At 38.5% G+C, this 26,211-nt stretch overlaps 1 protein-coding gene across 2 annotated transcripts in view; it reads left to right on the plus strand.

Moving 5' to 3' along the window:
* Positions 1–26,211, plus strand: part of PolA1 (DNA polymerase alpha catalytic subunit) — a 162,286-nt gene that overhangs the window by 109,131 nt on the left and 26,944 nt on the right. For both annotated transcript variants that reach the window (XM_070085157.1, XM_070085158.1), the window contains exons 21-24: positions 949–1,154; positions 3,742–3,844; positions 17,863–18,024; positions 20,798–20,972. In XM_070085157.1, the coding sequence (XP_069941258.1) occupies positions 949–1,154; positions 3,742–3,844; positions 17,863–18,024; positions 20,798–20,972 (646 nt within the window). The remainder of the gene's footprint in view (positions 1–948; positions 1,155–3,741; positions 3,845–17,862; positions 18,025–20,797; positions 20,973–26,211) is intronic.

Here is a 26,211-nt window from a genome sequence, read left to right on the forward strand (position 1 = left end):
TGGTGAAAATGTTGAACGATGATGAAAGTTTTTTTTTTTTTTTTTTTTTTTCTTTCTTTCTTTCTCTCTTTCTTTTTGGGTCACCCTACCTTGGTGGGAAACGGCCGACATGTTAAAAAAAATAATTGCATTGCTAACCACTTGATACATACATATTTTGTTTTTCATATTAGAATTTAAGGTATATGTAAAGAAAGATAATAAACTTAGAGTAGGGTAATTGACAATCTCAGCCTGTGTTTGTATTTTAATTTTTTTCAACTTAAAAAAAAAAAAAACAGAGATGGAGGCATAATTCACTGTAACACATGTAAGTGAACACACACACACTCCTTCATTCTTGTCTATGTATTTATGGAAGTTGTGAAAATGCTTCTTAAGACTAAAGGCCAAGGGGAAGCAAGTGAGAGAGAGAGAGATAGAGGTGTATGGCTTGGACCAAATGTGCATCATCTGCTGTAATGATTTGCTATCTCTTGCTCCCACTCTCCTGTCTTATTATTAAATATAAAGCTAAAGAAGAGTCAGATGTGAAAAAAAGAAAATTGAGCATACTAGGGAAAGTGCCTGAAGAAGAATCAGATATGAAAAAAACAAATTTGAGGATTCTAGGGAAAGTGCAAGTGAGAGAATGAGAATGTCCAGTATATTCATATCTTATAACTTCTTTTTTCTGTAGCTTTTTAACCACCACCATGCTCAGTAATTTCTGAATGTGTGCTCCCTACTACATAAAGAAAATGCATGGAAATGAGCATACATTTGGTCACTGCTAAATCAGACGGTTAAACTTTTTTCCATGGTGAAATCTATTCCTCATTTTATTGTGTTTAGTTTATAATCAGGACTACTTTGGTAATATTATTGGAAGTTCTAGGGATTGTATTTTATGTATGCTATGTATGGTTTGCAAACTCAATTCTAGTGTATACAATTTGATTTCATTAGATCAAATCAGAGGTCAACAAATTGTACAAGTTACTGGAGTTGGAGATTGATGGTGTGTTTAAATACATGCTTCTCTTGAAAAAGAAGAAATATGCAGCCCTCACAGTCACTAAACTTCCAAATGGCCAGTTGGTTGAAGAGCAAGAACTCAAAGGTCTGGATATTGTAAGACGTGATTGGTCGCAGATTGCATCAGACTGTGGAAAGTAAGTTATATAGAGGCAGTTATATGTATAAGCATTCAATGTGTGTGGCTTTATCCAGGGTGATACCTCTCGAATAATTTTTTTTTTTCCCCTTCTTGACGAATGGGCTGCATCCCACTGAGGCAGGGCAACCTAAAAAGAAAAATGAAAGTTTTTCTTTTTAAATTTTGTAATTTATACAGGAGAAAGTGTTACTAACCTCTTGCTTTCAACATTTTAGTCACCTCTTACAACTTTGGCTATGTAGCATGTTTTCTTTTTGGGGGGGGGGACATAATATTCTAGATAATGTCACTTGAAACTGAAAACCAAGAAAGTTTTTGCTAGATCTAATTTTCAGCTATACAGTGGAACCTCAGTTTTCGTGATTAATCTGTTCGAAAAAGTCTGACGAAAACCCGAATCATATGAAAACTGAAGCAGCATTTCCCGTAAAAATTAATGTAACTCCAATTAATCCGTTCCAGACACCCAAAAATATTAACAAAAAATACATTTTATAGAGAATAATCATAGTTTTCCATACAAACTACGGCATACGAAAACCGAGGTTTGACTGTATTATTATTACACCACAGAAGCCATATCTCCTTACATATCCGTTGAACCTCGTTCAAGAAGGCGTATCAAGGCAGAAAGGATTCAACTAAATTCTGTGGTTGGTTTACAGTTTTAGGATCAGGTGGTAATCCTAAAGATAAAACTTACTTCATAGAAAAATAAACCCTTTTTTTTTTTTTTTTTTTTTTTTTGTGTGTGTGTGTGTGTGTGTGTGTGTGTGTGTGATTTGTACCAAATAAAATATAGGTATACCACACAAAGTCTAAATATAATAAACCAAAATTATTTGCTAGACAAACAATATAGAGAATAAGGTAAATTATTTCATCATGTGAACCCACCTCATAAGAGAGAGTTGTCCTAATTCTTTAAATATTGCTCAAAATGAGTTTATATTTTCTTAAAATGGGTGAACCAATGAAAATAGCTTAAGGTGAATATAATCACTTAAGGCTATTTTCAGAATGCTTCTGTTACTGGCTTAGCTTTTAAGTATTGCTCTGACTTTGTTTATGGTGACATTCATAAGGTAAATTAAGCGTGAGATATGATAGCCACATGCAAGATTATAAAAGAATAAGAAAGAATTGATAAGATTAACTATCACGTTCAATAGGATATGCAGTGCTCGCCACGGCATTATGCCAGGTGAGCGCCCCAGCATACTGCTGTGACAAAAGTCAAAGTCCTACCCTACAGGGGAGTCTATTTTTGTCAGTGCATTCTGCTGGGTTGCAGCCATTAGCATGATGTCACGGCCTGCTGCCACACTTCACAGTGACTTCTCATTGCTTATGTGGCTGCCGTGGTGAGAGGAAGTGTTACACTGTTGTGTCTCATCCGCCCAATCTTTTGTCCAGTGTTACCTTTGGTTTTGGGGCTATACGTGTTTGATTATGGGTAAAAGAAGCAGTTACTCTAACTGCTTCTTTAATACAGTTAAGGTACTAACAGATGTCTTCTTCGAGGGGCCAGACTGAGGTTTGGTAGACGGTAACTCAACACCACCACCATTCTTGAAACGCTGCACCCAGTTCTTCACTGACTGCTCACACACGCTAACATTCTCCACTATTTCTTTTGTCTGTGATTTGAGCTATAGTTTCAGGTGTTAGACTTCCTTTTACCCATAATCAAACATGTCTAGCCCCAAAACCAAAGGGAACACCGGACAAAAGATGGGGCGGATGAGAGACAACAGCAGTGCAACACTTCCTCTCACTGCGGCAGCCACGTGAGCAATGAGTAGTCACTGTGAAGTGTGGTGGCAGGCTGTGACATTATGCTAATGGCTGCTACCCAGCAGAATGCACTGACGAAAATAGGCCCCCCCTTTGTATGGTAGGCCTTTGATTTTTGTCACTGCATTATGCCAGGGCGCTCACTCAGCATAACGCAGTGACGAACACTGTAGGTATAAACTAAGGTAGGTACTGAAAGTATACTATTCTAGAAAGTTCTTCACATTGTGATGAAGCAATGAAAGTACGTGCAAGGCAGTAGTAAGTGCTAAAATCATTGGAAACTTGAAAAATTAAGATAAATTAAGTACAGCCTCTCCTCACTTGATGGTGGAGTTCCATTCCTAAAACCTCGTTGGTAAACAAATTCGTTGTTAATCAAGGAGCATACTATTATGGTAGTGGGTTTGTGTCAGTCATCTTTGATATTTTAATGTCACCTTTGCACCATTTATAACATTTTTAGTATATTTTTAAATGTTTATACAAAAGTATATATACTGTATATTGTAATAAACAGAATAGAGGAAATCTGCTCTAATATACATTATTTAGGTATGCAAACTGGTCAGAGAGCCCATCGTAAGTCTGAGTCATCTGTAAACGAGTACAGTACATCGTTAAGCGAGGAGAGGCTGTACTGAAGACAAGACTCACAAATTTAGCTCTGCTTCTATGGCTACAAATGCCACAAAAAAAAAAGAAAACAGCCCATAGATAAAACAGTGTATATAAAACAATGATATAGCACTATGTAGATATATTATGATATGTTGTTTCCACAGGCACATCGTAACTCAGATTCTGTCAGACCAAGGACCAGATGAACGTATTGAAAATATCCATTCGCACTTGGAGAACCTTAAAGCTGACCTGGAAGCTGGCAAGGTAATGGCTGTTGTTGTATTGAAGCTTTGAACTAAATTTTGTTGATAAGTATTTAGTAGGCATAGTAATTAAAATGTTTCCAACAAAAAAGTCTTGATCTTAATACTACTAGAGTACCGTATAAATTAGAATATAATTCAACCCTGACTTTTTTGAAAAAAAAAGTACAGTGGTCCCTCGTTTTTTGTAATTAATCCGTTCCTGGAAGTGTGACTATTATCGAAATAGACAATTTTCGAATCCATTTTCCCCATAAGAGATAATGTAAATCCAATTAATTCGTTCCAGACACCCAGACACAAAAGAATGAACATTCAGCATAACAGTTACCTTTATTGAAGGCTGTTATTGATGAATGGAAGACAGGGAGGAGGAGAGTGGGAAGAGAGGTTATTGTTTGGAAGGGAAATCCTCCTCCATAAGGACTCGAGGTCACTTCAGGGGTCACTTCCCTAGCTTAAATATAGATTTACATGCAGATGGAGATGGAGGTACAGTGGACCCTCGACTAACGCTATTAATCCGTTCCTGAGAGCTCATCGTTAGTCAGAATAATCGTTAGTCAAGTTAATTTTCCCCATAAGAAATAATGGAAATCAAATTAATCCGTGCAAGACACCCAAAAGTATTGAAAAAAAAAAATTTTAACACATGAAATATTAATTTTAATACACACAAACTGAAGAAGACATGCACAGTTACATGACACTTACCTTTATTGAAGATCTGGTGATCATTGATGGGATGGGAAGAGGGGAGTGTGTTGATGGTCTTAGTGTTTAGAAGGGGAATCCCCTTCCATTAGGACTTGAGGTAGCAAGTCCTTTTTCGGGGTTACTTCCCTTCTTCTTTTAATGCCACTAGGACCAGCTTGAGAGTCACTGGACCTCTGCCGCACAACATATCTGCCCATAGAGGCCTGTACCTCCCGTTCCTTTATGACATTCCTAAAGTGTTTCACAACATTGTCAGTGTCACCATTAAACACTTGTTCAGGTTTCAGTCCTTCACTGTCTATGTACTCCTTGAATTCCTGCACATATTTTTCAGCTGCTTTTTGGTCCAAACTGGCAGCCTCACCATGTCTTATCACACTATGTATGCCACTACGATTCTTAAATCTCTCAAACCAACCTTTGCTGGCCTTAAATTCACTCACATCACCACTAGTTGCTGGCATTTTTCTAATTAAATCGTCATGCAACTTCCTAGCCTTTTCACATATGATCGCTTGAGAGATGCTATCTCCTGCTATCTGTTTTTCGTTTATCCATACCAATAACAGTCTCTCAACATCTTCTATCACTTGCAATCTCAGTTTCGAAAACAGTTGCACCTTTGGCAAGAACAGCTTCCTTGATTGCCGTTTTCTTGGCCACAATAGTAGCGATGGTTGATTGGGGTTTTGTGTACAGCATGGCCAGCTCGGAGACATGCACTCCACTTTCATACTTAGCAATGATCTCTTTCTTCATATCCATAGTAATTCTCACCCTTTTTGCTGTAGGGTTGGCACTAGAAGCTTTCTTGGGGCCCATGGTGACTTATTTTGCAGGTGCAATCACTAAAAAGGCTGTGATAATATGAAATGTTCCGATTGTATGCTTGGAAGCGACCGCGGTGGCTGGCTGGCTTGTAAACACTGGCCAGAAGTGGACGCGTCTCATACGGAACGAATAGTGTTGGTCGAGTTTTTTAGCGCTAATCGAGGCAAAATTTTTACAATAAAATGTATGGCTAGTCAGATTTATCATTAATCGATGCCATCGCTGGTCGAGGGTCCAATGTATTAGGTAGATGGCGAGAATATTTTGAGGAACTTTTAAATGTTAAGGAAGAAAGAGAGGCAGTAATTTCGTGCACTGGTCAGGGAGGTATACCATCTTTTAGGAGTGAAGAAGAGCAGAATGTAAGTGTGGGGGAGGTACGTGAGGCATTACGTAGAATGAAAGGGGGTAAAGCAGCTGGAACTGATGGTATCATGACAGAAATGTTAAAAGCAGGGGGGGATATAGTGTTGGAGTGATTGGTACTTTTGTTTAATAAATGTATGAAAGAGGGGAAGGTACCTAGGGATTGGCGGAGAGCATGTATAGTCCCTTTATATAAAGGGAAAGGGGACAAAAGAGACTGTAAAAATTATAGAGGAATAAGTTTACTGAGTATACCAGGAAAAGTGTACGATAGGGTTATAATTGAAAGAATTAGAGGTAAGACAGGATGTAGGATTGTGGATGAGCAAGGAGGTTTCAGAGTGGGTAGGGGATGTGTAGATCAAGTGTTTACATTGAAGCATATATGTGAACAGTATTTAGATAAAGATAGGGAAGTTTTTATTGCATTTATGTATTTAGAAAAGGCATATTATAGAGTGGGTAGAGGAGCAATGTGGCAGATGTTGCAAGTATATGGAATAGGTGGTAAGTTATTATATGCTGTAAAGAGTTTTTATGAGGATAGTGAGGCTCAGGTTAGGGTGTGTAGAAGAGAGGGAGACTACTACCCGGTAAAAGTTGGTCTTAGACAGGGATGTGTAATGTCACCATGGTTGTTTAATATATTTATAGATGGGGCTGTAAAGGAAGTAAATGCTAGGGTGTTTGGGAGAGGGGTGAGATTAAATTTTGGGGAATCAAATTCAAAATGGGAATTGACAGTTACTTTTTGCTGATGATACTGTGCTTATGGAAGATTCTAAAGAAAAATTGCAAAGGTTAGTGGATGAGTTTGGGAATGTGCGTAAAGGTAGAAAGTTGAAAGTGAACATAGAAAAGAGTAAGGTGATGAGGGTATCAAATGATTTAGATTAAGAAAATTTTGATATCAAATTGGGGAGGAGGAGTATGGAAGAAGTGAATGTTTTCAGATACTTGGGAGTTGACGTGTTGGCGGATGGATTTATGAAGGATGAGGTTAATCATAGAATTGATGAGGGAAAAAAGGTGAGTGGTGCGTTGAGGTATATGTGGAGTCAAAAAACGTTATCTATGGAGGCAAAGAAGGGAATGTATGAAAGTATAGTATTACCAACACTCTTATATGGGTGTGAAGCTTGGGTGGTAAATGCAGCAGCAAGGAGACGGTTGGAGGCAGTGGAGATGTCCTGTTTAAGGGCAATGTGTGGTGTAAATATTATGCAGAAAATTCAGAGTGTGGAAATTAGGAAAAGGTGTGGAGTTAATAAGAGTATTAGTCAGAGGGCTGAAGAGGGGTTGTTGAGGTGGTTTGGTCATTTAGAGAGAATGGATCAAAGTAGAATGACATGGAAAGCATATAAATCTATAGGGGAAAGAAGGCGGGGTAGGGGTCGTCCTTGAAAGGGTTGGAGAGAGGGGATAAAGGAGGTTTTGTGGGCAAGGGGCTTGGACTTCCAGCAAGCGTGCGTGAGTGTGTTAGATAGGAGTGAATGGAGACGAATGGTACTTGGGACCTGGCGATCTGTTGGAGTGTGAGCAGGGTAATATTTAGTGAAGGGATTCAGGGAAACCGGTTATTTTCATATAGTCGGACTTGAGTCCTGGAAATGGGAAGTACAATGCCTGCACTTTAAAGGAAGGGTTTGGGATATTGGCAGTTTGGAGGGATATGTTGTGTATCTTTATATGTGTATGCTTCTAAGCTGTTGTATTCTGAGCACCTCTGCAAAAACAGTGATAATGTGTGAGTGTGGTGAAAGTGTTGAATGATGATGAAAGTATTTTCTTTTTGGGGATTTTCTTTCTTTTTTGGGTCACCCTGCCTCGGTGGGAGACGGCCGACTTGTTGAAAAAAAAAAAAACATGCAAAAGGAATAATTTTCTACATTTACCCCCAGTAACACATTTTCTCTTATGTTAGACTAGAGAAAATGTTATTCTTGCCGTCACTTGTACAAGTTATCTGGCTACGGCATCTCATATTTATGTTTATTTATTCTATTGTGGGGTGTATTTATCATCTTTATATGTTATGTATCGTGTTTATTATATAATTTTGAAAAAAATATCATGGATGGATTAATGAAAATGTGTATGTTAACATAATATATGACATTTAATGAGACTCGGTGATTATTATTATTATTATTATTTCTAATATGGCATCATTTGTGCAAGTCGTCTGGCTACCACATCTCATATTTATGTTTATTTATTCTACTGTGGGATGTATTTGTCATCTTTATGTTATGCATCATGCTTATTATATAATTTTGAAAAAATATCATAGATGGATTAATGAAAATATGTATATTAACGTAATATACAACATTTAAATGAGACTCGGTGATTATTATTATCATTACTAATATGACGTCTCGAGATATAAGACACTCTTATTGATTTTAATGTGTACCTGCATTCCAGCACAGTATGTAAGTTTATTTAGGTACAGGTATACGTAAGTATAATTATCAGAGTATATATAAAATATTAAATAACTTTTAACCCTTTGACTGTCGCAATCCCCAATCCTGAGGTGTCTCCTGGTGTCGCAAAATTTAAAAAAAAAAAAATATTTTTTATGAAATGATAGAGAATCTTTTCCCGATTGTAATGACACCAAAAAAACGAAATTTGATGGAAAACTGACGGAATTATGCTCTCACGAAGTTAGCGACCTCGGTGCTGTTTACAAATCGGCGATTTCGCCCAATTTGAGCCCTATTTTCGGCTAATTCCCTTGTTCCAGTCGCCCAAACTCATAGCTATTTCTTTAGAACTCCATTTTTTCTATCGATTGAGTACAAGAAACTGCCCATTTACCGATTTCAACTACCTAATAATGTGGTCAGAAATTTGCAATTTGGCCAATTTCACGAAAACTAAAAAATATGACAATTTCAAAATAAGGTCCAGAATGAACAATGCAGACATTCCTGGCTCTAAAATAACGTTTTCTTTGTTCATCAGTCACATCTCCAGGCCCCTCTGATATTACTCTTGCTTTCTATTTTGAATTTTTATTCAAACAAAAAATAGAAGACTTACTATTATGCAGACTATTGCAATACTGTAATAATTGTATAAATAACATCAACCCATTCATGACTGCATATTAGAATGGCTAGTTGGACATTTATTGGACAATGGCATCATTTGTTTACTTTTGAACATTGGCAAAAATCAAACATTTCCCCTACTTTGAGCTCCATTTCTAGGTTCTTTTTATAGTAAAATCAATCAAAATCACCTCTATTTCTATAACATGTTATCCATTCTATCAAATGAGACCAAGAAAACGAGAATACAACCATAAATACTATACGAAAATAGACCACAACGTCGGCACTTTAATTAAAAAAAAACGGTCGGAGATTTTTTTTCTCTCATTATGCACTGCGTGCTCCAGGATTTTTTTTATATGGTGCACACTGACCACACAGACCCATTCTCTCACATGTGGGCCTACCAGCTTTCTCCTGCTTGATTTGAAGCCGCTAGAATTTATGAGTATACAGTGGACCCCCGGTTAACGATATTTTTTCACTCCAGAAGTATGTTCAGGTGCCAGTACTGACCGAATTTGTTCCCATAAGAAATATTGTGAAGTAGATTAGTCCATTTCAGACCCCCAAACATACACATACAAACGCACTTACATAATTGGTCGCATTCGGAGGTAATCGTTATGCGGGGGTCCACTGTATATACGTCAAACACAGTACCTCGTAAGACGTATATATACGGCTGCGACAGTCAAAGGGTTAAAAACACTTGAAATTTTAGAGTTTCCAGACATAATGGAGAGACTTTGTGCTTATGGATCTGACAGAGAATGTAAACAAACAGGGCGGGGCGCGGTGACCGTATTAGAAAGTCAGATGGGGGAAGCCGTATAGCGAGTTTTGGTCATAATTTGAATTGACCGTATTAGTGGAACGCCATAAAGCGAAACGCCGTAAAGCGGAGCCCTATAGTACCAACAAGTTGAGTCGGTAAAGATAAGTCAGTAAAGGTAAGCATGATGTGAAATGTTCATTTATCCATTTTATTAGTGCTTTATATTTATTTGTCATTGTTTTCTGTTTGTATATTTATATTTCATCTTTAAAAAAGAAAAAATTTTTCATACTTTGGGGTGTCAGGAATGGATTAATTCTATTTCCATTATTTCTTATTGGGAAAATTAATTCGACCAACGGCAAGCTCTCTGGAACAGGTTAATGCCGTTGGTTGAGAGTCCACTGTAATTTGCCTACAATTGAGGTTAGGCTTATTGGGTGGTAATTTGATGGTAACGACTTGTCCCCTGCTTTAAAAATAGGAACTACGCTAGCCATCTTCCACATATCAGACACTACACCTGTTTGCAGAGATAAATTAAAAATTTTAATTAAAGGTTCACAGAGTTTCATTTTGCATTCCTTAAGAACCCTTGAAAAAAGCTCATCAGGTCCAAGCGATTTATTTTGTTTCAGTCGGTCTATTTGTTTCATAACCATTTCGCTAGTGACTGTGATATTACATAATTTTTCTTGAGGCCCACTATAAAAATTAATTACTGGGATATTGTTAGTGTCTTCCTGTGTGAAAACCAAGATAAAATAATTATTAAAAATTGAGCACATTTCATTCTCCTTGTCAGTAAGATGCCCAGAGTTATTTTTAAGGAGACCTATCTTTTCTCTAACTTTTGTTCTGCAAACCTGGAAGAAACCTTTTGGATTAGTTTTCGAATCTCTAGCAACTTTAATTTCATAGTCCCGTTTAGCTTTTCTTATCCCCTTTTTAATGTCCCTCTTAATGTCAATACATTGATTCAAAAGATGGCCCTCACCTCTTTTGATGTGCATATAAATTCCTTTCTTTTGCCCTAAAAGATATTTGAGCCTGTTATTCATTCATTTAGGGTCATTTCTATTCTGTCTAATTTCTTTATGCGGAATAAATGTATGTACAGTGGACCCCCGCATAACGATTACCTCCGAATGCGACCAATTATGTAAGTGTATTTATGTAAGTGCGTTTGTACCTGTATGTTTGGGGGTCTGAAATGGACTAATCTACTTCACAATATTCCTTATGGGAACAAATTCGGTCAGTACTGGCACCTGAATATACTTCTGGAGTGAAAAAAAAATCGTTAACCGGGGGTCCACTGTACTTTGGGCAGCCTGTATAGTGTTTAGAAAGCTCTCATGTTCATAGTTCTCTTCGTTACCCCAGTCCACAGGTGATAGTTGTTCTCTAAGCCTATTGTAATCTGCTAAGTGAAAATCTGGGACTGTTACTGAGTTATCCCTATTATCAAACTTCCATTCAGTGCTGAAGGTAATTGATTTGTGGTCACTTGTGCCAAGTTCCTCTGAAATTTCTAAATTATTAACAAGCGTTTCCTTGTTTGCCAGAACCAAGTTAAGCAGGTTATTTCCCCTTGTAGGTTCTGTAACAAACTGCTTTAAAAAACAATCCTTTACTACCTCTAGGAAGTTGTTAAACACTAAATTCCCAGTCATTGAATTCCAATCAATATGACTAAAGTTAAAGTCCCCCTAGAATTACAGTGTTATCGTGCCTTATGGCCCCTAGCAATTTCCTCACACAGTAGTCTTCCTCAGTCTCTGTCCAAGTTTGGGGGGACGGTACATCACGCCTAAAATAAATTTTTCATGCTCGTCTGAAAATTCTACCGAGACAGACTCAGTATGTGATTCAGACTTTACACCCAGTTTTATGGAACAGTTTAAACGATCTTGGACATAGAACTGCAACCCCACCCCCCTTTCCGATACTTCTATCTACTTGGAATAATTTAAAACCCTGAATGTGACATTCAGCAGGCATGTCCCTATTTTTCATATTAAACCATGTCTCAGTTATGGCAAAAACATCAATGTTACCCGCACTTGCAACTAATCTCAATTCATCCATCTTATTTCTCACACTATGACTATTAGTATAATATATTTTCAGAAAACCTCCCTTCTCTTTTCTCTTCCTGCTGATTTCTGTTCCACCACTATTCCTGTTACTCTCCTTGTCACCTAATGCCACTGGCTTTCCAATATTCACCATTAACTACCTCATTCTGCCTATAACTGGTTTCCCTAAAACTCACACTATCGCTACACTCAGAATTCACTGATTTTCCTCCAAAACTAATACCACTATTTCTAGTTTAAAGGCCTAACAGCTCCCTCCACTGCATTGGCCAGTGCTCCCTGCCCAAACCTAGATAAGTGAACCCCATCTCTGGCATACATGTCATTTCTGCCATAGAAGAGGTCCCAGTTGTCTATGAATGTTACTGCATTTTTCTTAGAGTTTGTCCAGCCAGCAAGTGACACCAATTGCCCTGGACAACCATTCATTTCCAACTCCTCTCCTGCGCAAAATGCCTCATATCACAGGGATCCCACCCTTCTTCCTAATTATCTCTATTGCTATACTATACCTACTAATTAGGTCTTCACTCCGTCTGCCAAGATTGTTGCCTCCCACAATGAGGCAGATAATAGGATTGCTCCCGTTACCTTTAATGATATCGTCTAGATGGCTAATAATATCCCCCATCCCAGCCCCAGGAAAGTACCCTCTGCCTCCTCTTCCTGTCCCTAAGGCAAAAAAAGTCCTATCCATAAACTTAACCTGACTGTCCCCAACTAAAACAGTGTTCTTACCTTCACTGGTGGAGTTCTTCATGACTTTCTCGATGGTCTTCATCGGGTTTTCAAGGGATGTCGACTCGCTCTTATCTGCCAATGCTTCCTTGATGCTCGTTGTGATGTTCCCAGTAGACAACCCACATTCGTCGGGTAGCACCGAAAATGGGTTGGAAGTTTCCACAGTAGTCTTTTGGTTCTTTGCTGTTTCTGCCACTCCAACAGTCTTCTTGATCTTCAGCTTCGTTCCATGTTTCCTGTCCACTGACCAGGTTACCCTCTTGACCTGAGGACTCTCAACAGGAGGATTACTACGAATCTTCTTGTTTTCCTCCATCAATCGCCTAAGCTCCTCTTTTAGCTGCTGGCAGAGTTGCTCAAGAGAGGACATCTTGGTTCAGATTCACAGAGCACACAGGCAAGTCTTCACAGAGCTAAGTACAGGTCACCACTGAACTAAGTACAGATCACCACCGAACTAAGTACAGGTCACCACTGAAAGATTCATTCTTACCTTACATCTTAGCGACCTCAGCATACGATTTTTTTTCTGGTTGTATTAAGTGGAGAATTAGCAATTTTTCACTGATGGGGAAGCATTTCACAGCTTCTCTTAGGCTTCGAAGAACTGCCACTATCACTAGTTTTGTGCTTTGTGACCATTATTTATTTTTTATTATCACACTGGCCAATTCCCACCAAGGCAGGGTGGCCCGAAAAAGAAAAACTTTCACCATCATTCACTCCATCACTGTCTTGCCAGAAGGGTGCTTTACACTACAATTTTTAAACTGCAACATTAACACCCCTCCTTCAGAGTGCAGGCACTGTACTTCCCATCTCCAGGACTCAAGTCTGGCCTGCCGGTTTCCCTGAACCCCTTCATAAATGTTACTTTGCTCACACTCCAACAGCACGTCAAGTATTAAAAACCATTTGTCTCCATTCACTCCTATCAAACACGCTCACGCATGCCTGCTGGAAGTCCAAGCCCCTCGCACACAAAACCTCCTTTACCCCCTCCCTCCAACCTTTCCTAGGCCGACCCCTACCCCGCCTTCCTTCCACTACAGACTGATACACTCTTGAAGTTATTCTGTTTCGCTCCATTCTCTCCACATGTCCGAACCACCTCAACAACCCTTCCTCATCAAAATGGTATACAATACCGACAGGTTGGTAGGTAAGACACACAGGCAACAGTTAGGCAACTTTATTCCGAAACGTTTCGCCTACACAGTAGGCTTCTTCAGTCGAATACAGAAAGTAGGCAGGAACAGTAGAGATGTGAAGACGATGTAATCAGTCCATCACCCTTGAAGTCGTAGAATTTGAGGTTGTCAGTCCCTCGGCCTGGAGAAGTTCAGTTCCATCGAATACAGAAAGTAGGCAGGAACAGTAGAGATGTGAAGACGATGTAATCAGTCCATCACCCTTGAAGTCGTAGAATTTGAGGTTGTCAGTCCCTCGGCCTGGACTGACAACCTCAAATTCTATGACTTCAAGGGTGATGGACTGATTACATCGTCTTCACATCTCTACTGTTCCTGCCTACTTTCTGTATTCGACTGAAGAAGCCTACTGTGTAGGCGAAACGTTTCGGAATAAAGTTGCCTAACTGTTGCCTATGTGTCTTACCTACCAACCCTTCCTCAGCCCTCTGGACAACAGTTTTGGTAATCCCGCACCTCCTCCTAACTTCCAAACTACGAATTCTCTGCATTATATTCACACCACACATTGCTCTCAGACATGACATCTCCACTGCCTCCAGCCTTCTCCTCGCTGCAACATTCATCACCCATGCTTCACACCCATATAAGAGCGTTGGTAAAACTATACTCTCATACATTCCCCTCTTTGCCTCCAAGGACAAAGTTCTTTGTCTCCACAGACTCCTAAGTGCACCACTCACCCTTTTCCCCTCATCAATTCTATGATTCACCTCATCTTTCATAAACCCATCCGTTGACACATCCACTCCCAAATATCTGAATACATTCACCTCCTCCATACTCTCTCCCTCCAATCTGATATCCAATCTTTCATCACCTAATCTTTTTGTTATCCTCATAACCTTACTCTTTCCTGTATTCACTTTCAATTTTCTTCTTTTGCACACCCTACCAAATTCATCCACCAATCTCTGCAACTTCTCTTCAGAATCTCCCAAGAGCACAGTGTCATCAGCAAAGAGCAACTGTGACAACTCCCACTTTATGTGTGATTCTTTATCTTTTAACTCCACGCCTCTTGCCAAGACCCTCGCATTTACTTCTCTTACAACCCCATCTATAAATATATTAAACAACCACGGTGACATCACACATCCTTGTCTAAGGCCTACTTTTACTGGGAAATAATTTCCCTCTTTCCTACATACTCTAACTTGAGCCCCACTATCCTCGTAAAAACTCTTCACTGCTTTCAGTAACCTACCTCCTACACCATACACCTGCAACATCTGCCACATTGCCCCCCCCCTATCCACCCTGTCATACACCTTTTCCAAATCCATAAATGCCACAAAGACCTCTTTAGCCTTATCTAAATACTGTTCACTTATATGTTTCACTGTAAACACCTGGCCCACACACCCCCTACCTTTCCTAAAGCCTCCTTGTTCATCTGCTATCCTATTCTCCGTCTTACTCTTAATTCTTTCAATAATAACTCTACCATACACTTTGCCAGGTATACTCAACAGACTTATCCCCCTATAATTTTTGCACTCTCTTTTATCCCCTTTGCCTTTATACAAAGGAACTATGCATGCTCTCTGCCAATCCCTAGGTACCTTACCCTCTTCCAAACATTTATTAAATAATTGCACCAACCACTCCAAAACTATATCCCCACCTGCTTTTAACATTTCTATCTTTATCCCATCAATCCCGGCTGCCTTACCCCCTTTCATTTTACCTACTGCCTCACGAACTTCCCCCACATTCACAACTGGCTCTTCCTCACTCCTACAAGATGTTGTTCCTCCATGCCCTATACACGAAATCACAGCTTCCCTATCTTCATCAACATTTAACAATTCCTCAAAATTTTCCCTCCATCTTCAAAATACCTCTAACTCTCCATTTAATAACTCTCCTCTCCTATTTTTAACTGACAAATCCATTTGTTCTCTAGGCTTCCTTAACTTGTTAATCTCACTCCAAAACTTTTTCTTATTTTCAACAAAATTTGTTGATAACATCTCACCCACTCTCTCATTTCCTCTCGTTTTACATTGCTTCACCACTCTCTTAACCTCTCTCTCTTTCTCCATATACTCTTCCCTCCTTGCATCACTTCTACTTTGTAAAAACTTCTCATATGCTAACTTTTTCTCCCTTACTACTCTCTTCACATCATCATTCCACCAATCGCTCCTCTTCCCTCCCGCACCCACTTTCCTGTAACCACAAACTTCTGCTGAACACTCTAACACTACATTTTTAAACCTACCCCATACCTCTTCGACCCCATTGCCTATGCTCTCATTAGCCCATCTATCCTCCAATAGCTGTTTATATCTTACCCTAACTGCCTCCTCTTTTAGTTTATAAACCTTCACCTCTCTCTTCCCTGATGCTTCTATTCTCCTTGTATCCCATCTACCTTTTACTGTGTAGCTACAACTAGAAAGTGATCTGATATATCTGTGGCCCCTCTATAAACATGTACATCCTGAAGTCTACTCAACAGTCTTTTATCTACCAATACATAATCCAGCAAACTGTCATTTTGCCCTACATCATATCTTGTATACTTATTTATCCTCTTTTTCTTAAAATATGTATTACCTATAACTAAACCCCTTTCTATACAAAGTTCAATCAAAGGGCTCCCATTATCATTTACACCTGGCACCCCAAACTTACCTACCACACCCTCTCTAAAAGTTTCTCCTACTTTAGCATTCAGGTCCCCTACCACAATTACTTTCTCGCTTGGTTCAAAGGCTCCTATACATTCACTTAACATCTCCCAAAATCTCTCTCTCTCCTCTGCATTCCTCTCTTCTCCAGGTGCATACACACTTATTATGACCCACTTCTCGCATCCAACCTTTACTTTAATCCACATAATTCTTGAATTTACACATTCATATTCTCTTTTCTCCTTCCATAACTGATCATTCAACATTACTGCTACCCCTTCCTTTGCTCTAGCTCTCTCAGATACTCCAGATTTAATCCCATTTATTTCCCCCCACCGAAACTCCCCTACCCCCTTCAGCTTTGTTTCACTTAGGGCCAGGACATCCAACTTCTTTTCATTCATAACATCAGCAATCATCTGTTTCTTGTCATCTGCACTACATCCACGCACATTTAAGCATCCCAGTTTTATAAAGTTTTTCTTCTCTTTTTTAGTAAATGTCTACAGGAGAAGGGGTTACTAGCCCATTGCTCCCGGCATTTTAGTCGCCTCATACGACACGCATGGCTTACGGAGGAAAGATTCTTTTCCACTTCCCCATGGACAATAGAAGAAATAAAGAGGAACAAGAGCTATTTAGAAAAAGGAGAAAAACCTAGATGTATGTATATATATATATGCATGTGCGTGTCTGTGAAGTGTGACCAAAGTGTAAGTAGGAGTAGCAAGATATCCCTGTTATCTAGCGTGTTTATGAGACAGAAAAAGAAACCACCAATCCTACCATCATGCAAAACAGTTACAGGTTTCTGTTTCACAGTCATCTGGCAGGACGGTAGTACTTCCCTGGGTGGTTGCTGTCTACCAACCTACTACAGTACCTACATTATAAAGCAAAATTAGGGGTTATTTTCATGCCAGAGTAAACCATGGAAACTGAATGCATGAATATGGGGTTATAGCAAATACTCTGAAGGCTTCTATGAGCTATTCTGTTATGGATGTACTGTAGCTGTCACATTATAGGAGCTGAGTGTATTTATAGTAATTATTCTAACTTAAATGAGTATAACGAAATCAAATAATTTAACCTGGAGTCTGACCAGGTCTTCCTGGAGTCTGGCCAGGTCTTCCTGGAGTCTGGCCAGGTCTTCCTGGAGTCTGGTCAGGTCTTCCTGGAGTCTGGCCAGGTCTTCCTGGAATCTGGCCATGTCTACCTGGACTGGCCAGGCCTACCAGGAGACTGGCCAAGCCTGCTTGGAGTCTGTGAGCCTTTACCAGAGCAAATGCTGCTGAATATTATAAGATTTATTTGTATATATATAAGGTTGATTGAGGTTAATTTTTTCTTTCCCCTTCTCCCTTGATACACCATAGCAGTGGTTTAGGTACTCATTGTATAAGGTTTTTCAACCTTTCAGAATTATTTCTCATGGATAGGTTGACTGCAGACTCTTGCTTAAAAATATGATCTTAAAATCTGTGTCATTTGTCCTTATGAGTGATTTTTTATGAAAAAATTATTGAAATATGGGCACTTTTTAATATATAAGTATTACAGATTAACCTTGGCAGTCTGGCAATTACAAAGATGTTAACAAAGAACCCTGAAGATTATCCTGACAAAAAGAGCCTTCCACATGTACAGGTGGCTATTCGCATGAATTCACGAGGAGGAAAGAAACTTCGTCAAGGCGATACAGTTGCTTACGTCATATGTGAGGTTAGTTTTTGTATAAAAAACTGCATTATGTGATGCAAGTTAATATAACAATACTGATTTTATGTGCACTAAAGATGATTTATGCTTTTGGCAAAACAGCCAATGAATGAATGACCTTGGATGTGTTTCCTCTTTTTGGGGAGAGGGGGGTCACCCTATCTCTGTGGGAGACAGCTGATGTGTTAAAAACGTTAAACTTGTATCTTAACCTATTCTCTGAGTGCATATACACCTACCATCCGACTTACGACCTGCTCGACTTACGACCACTCGACTTACGACCATGTTTTTTATGCCAAATTTCTGGGAAATAAACAACTATTTGTGTTGTACACAGTGTTTATCCTAAACCTTACAGTACTAACAGCATAAAAAGTAAAGTAAAACATGAAATACCAAAATAAAACAATAAAATAAAGTCATTAAAAAATGTTTTGTTGATATTCAATAGTAAAGTTCGACTTACGACCATTTCGACTTGCGACCGGTTTCTCGGAACGGAACTCGGTCGTAAGCCGGATGGTAGGTGTATTTGCAAAAAGAATGTCAGCAGCATATATTAAACTGGCAAACTTAAGGATGGCTTTCGAAAACCTAGTCAGTCATTGAAGACACCTTGCATCACATGGAGCTGTCCTCGAGTATCTTGCAGCATTTTGCAACCTTCATCCAACTGAACACAGCAAAAAAATTCAGTGACAGTAATTTCAGTCTTGGGCCTGACCAGAAGGGAAGAGCTGTAAGTAAATGCATCATAAGCTAGACCTCTTTGTGTGGAAGACTGAAGATGGGACATAATCATGACATGCAGAATCCTCATAGGAAGACAGAGTAAAACAAAGACTTTTTTTTTTTTTTTTCATAGCATTTTTGGAAGATGCACATCCCAGAGAGATGTTCAAAAACAATTCTTCGGTATACTAGAAAAAATAAGAACTTGTGAAATAGCCTGAATAGTGAATGGAAGCAGACTATACTTCCTAATGATCTGAGAGCTTGTAAAGTGTGGATTTTCTATTAATTTTTAATTATAACTAATCAGTAGTTTGTATCATTGGAGTTCAGGTGAATTGAGCTAGCCACAAAATATGATTGTATAGTACATTATAAGCAGTTTTTGTACTCATGGAGGAGTTCCTGTTTGACTACATATGTACCTGTATTCTTATATGTGAATGCATACTATATACCATATATACAGTATTCCAAGATCCTCATTCCAGCAGTAGAGATCTAAATGCTATATCAGATATATTAAACTTGTTTTGAGTGAACTTGTCTTTGTCAACAATAAAACTATATCAGTGGCAAGAGTTTTTAATGAACTGAGTGGGATTTTCCCCTGATAAATGAAACATCTAAAACAAATTTGTTTAATTTGCAGCAAAGATGTAAGAAAATGGTCAGTAATATCTTAGAGTTAGCTGACTCATACTTTTATGTGCTTACCTTAACTTTTTCCATTTAGTTGTGATGTTTACTGTACTGTGGTATACCTTGTAATTCCTCAAGTTTGTTTCTTGTTTTATATTTTCACATCCTTCAGATTTAGCTTTGGAATAGTTATACAGGTAAGATTAGCCTTAACTTTATCACTTAATCTCTCCTTAAAATTTTCAGGCTAACCATGGAGAATGAAAGTTTAACTGGCATTTCTTTGGGCAACTGTTCATCAGGATTTTCCTGCAGTTTTTTTTTTTTTTTTTTTTTTTTTTTTTTTTTTTTTTTTTTTTTTTTTCGTGATTGATGGATTCCAAGCCAGCTTTTCCTCAGTGCTCATGACTGTGTGTACTGTCCTTGATAATTAACTTTACAGAGTATAGGAGGATCCCGCTTTACAGCATTTCGCTAATGCAGCGGTTTTCAAATACTATACCCATTCTTCATTTATTCAGACTTTCTACTATAAATATATTTACCACTCGCTGTAAACTAAAGATGAAAGTATTTTAAGATATGTAATGTGTGTCCCCGTATCCACAGGGGATGCTTTCCAAGACCTACCATGAATACCTGAAACCGTGGACAGTGACGAACCTGTATATAAGTCATTTTTTGTTTACATACATACCCTTGATAAACTTTAATTGATAAATTATGCAAAATAAGTCTAGAATTAGTACTATTCACTGATGGGAAGCATTTCAAGGCTTCTCTCATGTTTTGAAGTACAGTGGACCCCCGCATAACGATCACCTCCGAATGCGACCAATTATGTAAGTGTATTTATGTAAGTGCGTTTGTACGTGTATGTTTGGGGGTCTGAAATGGACTAATCTACTTCACGATATTTCTTATGGGAACAAATTCGGTCAGTACTGGCACCTGAACATACTTCTGGAGTGAAAAAATATCGTTAACCGGGGGTCCACTGTACTGACATCACCACTACTTTTGTACTCTGGGGACATTATTAATCGAAATTAAGGGTTATTTTTAGGCCACAGTAAAATGTAGATACGTAACTGAATCCACGGGTATGGGGGTTCTACTGTACGTGCATTTTTTAGGCCTAGCTCTATTGCTCACTTGATATATGATACTGTAAACATATCAGGCTTTTATATGCATTTGATGGTGAAAGAAAAGGGCGTTTCATTTTACAGCAGTAACCTAGAGCCTAACCTGCTATATGAGCAGGGCCCTTCTGTATATGACTGAGATTTTCATCATTATTATTGTTGTTGTTATAATTTACCATATTATTTACCGTTTTTGTCATTTATTATTATAAAGTCTAACTTGATTTTTTACTTCATTTTATGTTCTTCAGGATGGTAGCAATTTAGCAGCAGTACAGCGAGCTTATCATGTTGATGAGTTAAATTATAATTCATCCTTGGTGATCGACAAAAATTTTTACCTTGCTAATCAAATACACCCTGTTGTATCTCGTCTTTGTGATCCAATAGAGGGAACTGATGCTGCAAGAATTGCAGAGTGTCTAGGTAAGCAATTGCAATGCTAGTGCTTATTCATCATTTTCAAGCAAATAATATACAGTAGTTAACCACTGTTTGCATGGGCTTCGTTCTTTACCAATCACTTCTAAACAAATATGAACTTTCTGTGTTTATCTGGAGATCTGGAGAGAGTTCCGGGGGTCAACGCCCCCGCGGCCCGGTCTGTGACCAGGCCTCCTTAGGTCAGTGTCCCAGGATGCGACCCACACCAGTCGACTAACACCCAGGTACCCATTTTACTGATGGGGAACATAGACAACAGGTGGAAGGAAACACGTCCAATGTTTCTACTCTGGCTGGGAATCGAACCCAGGCCCTCACCGTGTGAAACGAGAGCGTTAACCACCAGGCCACCAGAGCTTAAAATACATACACTATGAGTGCATTTGGTTTAAAAAACTTAATTTGTTATTTGCAATTTAACCCCTTAAGGGTCCAAGGCCCAAATCTGAAGTGGTGCCCCAGTGTCCAAGAATTTTCAAAACAAAAATTTATTTTTTGTTATGAAATGGTAGAGAATCTTTTTGTGAAGGTAATAAAACAAAAAGTACGAAATTTGATGGAAAATTGACGAAATTATGCTCGCGAATTTTGATGTGTCAGTGATATTTATGAATCGGCAATTTTGCCGACTTTGAGTCCCATTTTAGGCCAATTATATTATTCCAGTCAACAAAATTCCTAGCTATTTCACTAGTACTACTTCTATTCTATCGATTGAGCACAAGAAATCGCCAAGTCAACTGTTTCAACTACAAATTAAAGTGATCGGAAATTGTTAATTTGGCCAATTTAACACAAAGTTCAAAATATTCCAATTTCAAAATAGGGTCCATAATAAACAATGTAGGAATTCCTGGAACTAAACTAACATTTCCTCTGTTCATTAGTTACGTTTTGAGGCTTTACAAATAAATTCCATTTTGATTTTTTATTCACATAATGAATTTTTATTCACACCAAAAAATAGAAGATTTACTGTTATGCAATACTGTAATAATTGTATAAATATCATCACCATATTTGTGAATGCATATTAGACCCACCAGCTGGCGTGTATTAGACATGTGAGATTGTTTGTTTACTCTTGAATATCGGCAAAAATTTAACATTTCTGCTACTTTGAGCTCAGTTTCAAGCCATTTCCAGTGCTAAAACCAATCAAAATCATCTCTATTTCTGTAATATGTCTTCCATTCTATCAAGTGAGACCAAGAAATCGCAAATACAACTATAAAAAACATACGAAAAAGCACTGCAAAGTCGCTGTTTTAATCGAAAAATCATGATTTCAGTTTTTTTTTCTCTCATTATACACAGTGTGCTGCAGGATCTGTTTTATGTGGTACACACATACCACATAGATGTATTCTCTCATATCTAGGCCCAAATGTACCACTCACAGTTTATCAGAGTGAGCTGAGCTCATGACGTAGATCTACGGTTTGGACCCTGAACATAAAGCCGTAGATCTACGGGACGGACCCTGAAAGGGTTAATTATCAAAAATGCAATGGTAAAAATATATTGCAGGTATAAAAAAAAATGGTCACTCATGAGAAGTGGAAATAGAATGCAAAATTTGAATCAGAATATATACTGGTACACAAAATGTGGCAGTCTACTGTATGTATTTAATTTTTTCCCTTATGACAATTTTTCTTTCACCTGATTCTTTTTACTATACAGGTTTATACAGTGGACCCCCGCATAACGATCACCTCCGAATGCGACCAATTATGTAAGTGTATTTATGTAAGTGCGTTTGTACGTGTATGTTTGGGGGTCTGAAATGGACTAATCTACTTCACAATATTCCTTATGGGAACAAATTCGGTCAGTACTGGCACCTGAACATACTTCTGGAGTGAAAAAATATCGTTAACCGGGGGTCCACTGTATTATACTACATGGGTGCTGTGAAACTTGTGCCCAAAATGCTCTGTATAAACTGGCTTTCTATAATGTATGAAATAAATATCATCTAAATTGTAATAATTATGAAACTTTTGGAAATAAAAATTTATTTACTATATATTTATTAAAAAACTGAACGTTTACACTCTTACCTTCCTTGTATCTCTGCCATTATAATAGATGTACCATTCATTTCAGTTCATAAAACTGATTAAATCCCCCCCCCCCCAAAACAAGTCGACCGTCTCCCACCAAGGCAGGGTGACCCAAAAAGAAAGAAAATCCCCAAAAAGAAAATACTTTCATCATCATTCAACACTTTCACCTCACTCACACATAATTACTGTTTTTGCAGAGGTGCTCAGAGCACGACAGTTTAGAAGCATATACGTATAAAGATACACAACATATCCCTCCAAACTACTAATATCCCGAACCCCTCTAGAGTGCAGGCATTGTACTTCCCATTTCCAGGACTCAAGTCTGGCTATATCAAAATAACCGGTTTCCCTGAATCCCTTCACTAAATATTACCCTGCTCACACTCCAACAGATCGTCAGGTCCCAAATACCTTTCGTCTCCATTCACTCCTATCGAACACGCTCATGCACGCCTGCTGGAAGTCCAAGCCCCTTGCCCACAAAACCTCCCTTACCCCTTCCTTCCAACCTTTTTGAGGACAACCCCTACCCTGCCTTCCTTCTCCTACAGATTTAAATGGTCTCTATGTCATTCTACTTTGATCCATTCTCTCTAAATGACCAAAGCACCTCAACAACCCCTCTTCAGCCCTCTGACTAATACTTTTATTAACTCCACACCTTCTCCTAATTTCCACACTCTGAATTTTCTGCATAATATTTACACCACACATTGAACTTAGACAGGACATCTCCACTGTCTCCTCGCTGCTGCATTCACACCCAAGCTTCACACCCATATAAGAGTGTTGGTACTACTATACTTTCATACATTCCCTTCTTTGCCTCCATAGATAACGTTTTTTGACTCCACATATACCTCAACGCACCACTCACCTTTTTTCCCTCATCAATTCTATGATTAACCTCATCCTTCATAAATCCATCCGCCGACACGTCAACTCCCAAGTACCTGAAAACATTCACTTCTTCCATACTCCTCCCCGATTTGATATCAAAATTTTCTTTATCTAAATCATTTGATACCCTCATCACCTTACTCTTTTCTATGTTCACTTTCAACTTTCTACCTTTACACACACTCCCAAACTCATCCACTAACCTTTGCAGTTTTTCTTCAGAATCTCCCATAAGCACAGTATCATCAGCAAAAAGTAACTGTGTTAATTCCCATTTTGTATTTGATTCCCCATAATTTAATCCCACCCCTCTCCATAACACCCTAGTATTTACTTCTTTTACAACCCCATCTATAAATATATTAAACAACCATGGTGACATTACACATCCCTGTCTAAGACCTACTTTTACCGGGAAGTAGTCTCCCTCTCTTCTACACACCCTAACCTGAGCCTCACTATCCTCATAAAAACTCTTTACAGCATTTAGTGACTTACCACCTATTCCATATACTTGCAACATCTGCCACATTGCTCCCCTATCCACTCTATCATATGCCTTTTCTAAATCCATAAATGCAATAAAAACTTCCCTACTTTTATCTAAATACTGTTCACATATATGCTTCAATGTAAACACTTGATCTACACATCCCTTACCCACTCTGAAGCCTCCTTGCTCATCCGCAATCCTACATTCTGTCTTACCTCTAATTCTTTCAATAATAACCCTACCGTACACTTTTCCTGGTATACTCAGTAAACTTATTCCTCTATAATTTTTACAATCTCTTTTGTCCCCTTCCCTTTATATAAAGGGACTATTCATGCTCTCTGCCAATCCCTAGGTACCTTCACCTCTTTAATACACTTATTAAACAAAAGTACCAACCACTCCAACACTATATCCCCCTCTGCTTTTAACATTTCTGTCATGATCCCATCAGTTTCAGCTGCTTTACCCCCTTTCATTCTACGTAATGCCTTGCGTACCTCCCCACACTTACATTCTGCTCTTTTTCACTCCTAAAAGATGGTATACCTCCCTGGCCAGTGCATGAAATTACCGCCTCCCTTTCTTCCTCAACATTTAAAAGTTCCTCAAAATATTCTCGCCATCTACCTAATGCCTCCCTCTCCCCATCTACTAACTCCCCTACTCTGTTTTTTAACTAAAAAATCCTTACGTTCCCTAGACTTTCTTAACTTGTTTAACTAACTTCAAAATTTTTTCTTATTTTCATTAAAATTTCTTGACAGTGCCTCTCCCATTCTATCATCTGCTCTCCTTTTGCACTCTCTCACCACTCTCTTCACCTTTCTTTTACTCTCCATATACTCTGCTCTTCTTATAACACTTCTGCTTTGTAAAAACCTCTCATAAGCTAACTTTTTCTCTTTTATCACACCCTTTACTTCATCATTCCACCAATCACTCCTCTTTCCTCCTGCCCCCACCCTCCTATAACCACAAACTTCTGCCCCACATTCTAATACTGCATTTTTAAAACTCATCCAACCCTCTTCAACCCCCCCCCACACACACACACACACACACTACTCTGCACTAGCCCACCTTTCTGCCAATAGTCGCTTATATCTCACCCAAACTTCCTCCTCCCTTAGTTTATACACTTTCACTTCCCTCCTACTTGTTGTTTCCACCTTCCTCTTGTCCCATCTACCTCTTACTCTAACTGTAGCTACAACTAAATAATGATCCAATATATCAGTTGCCCCTCTATAAACATGTACATCCTGGAGCCTACCCATTAACCTTTTATCCACCAATACATAATCTAACAAACTACTTTCATTACGTGATACATCATACCTTGTATATTTATTTATCCTCTTTTTTCATAAAATATGTATTACTTATTACCAAATCTCTTTCTACACATAGCTCAATTAAAGGCTCCCCATTTTCATTTACCCTTGGCACCCCTAATTTACCTACTACTTCCACAACATTTTTACCCACTTTAGCATTGAAATCCCCAACCACAAGTACTCTCACACAATTGGTTGAAAACTCCCCACGCCATCACTCAACATTTCCCAAAATCTCTCTCTCTCCTCAACACTTCTCTCTTCTCCAGGTGCATATACGCTTACTGTAACCCACTTTTCACATCCAACCTTTATTTTGCTCCACATAATCCTTGAATTAATACATTTATAGTCCCTCTTTTCCTGCCATATCTTATCCTTCAACATTATTGCTACTCCTGTAATCTTGCATA

This window comes from Cherax quadricarinatus, chromosome 15 (genome assembly GCF_038502225.1).
Source record: "Cherax quadricarinatus isolate ZL_2023a chromosome 15, ASM3850222v1, whole genome shotgun sequence".
Taxonomy (NCBI): Eukaryota; Metazoa; Arthropoda; class Malacostraca; order Decapoda; family Parastacidae; genus Cherax; species Cherax quadricarinatus.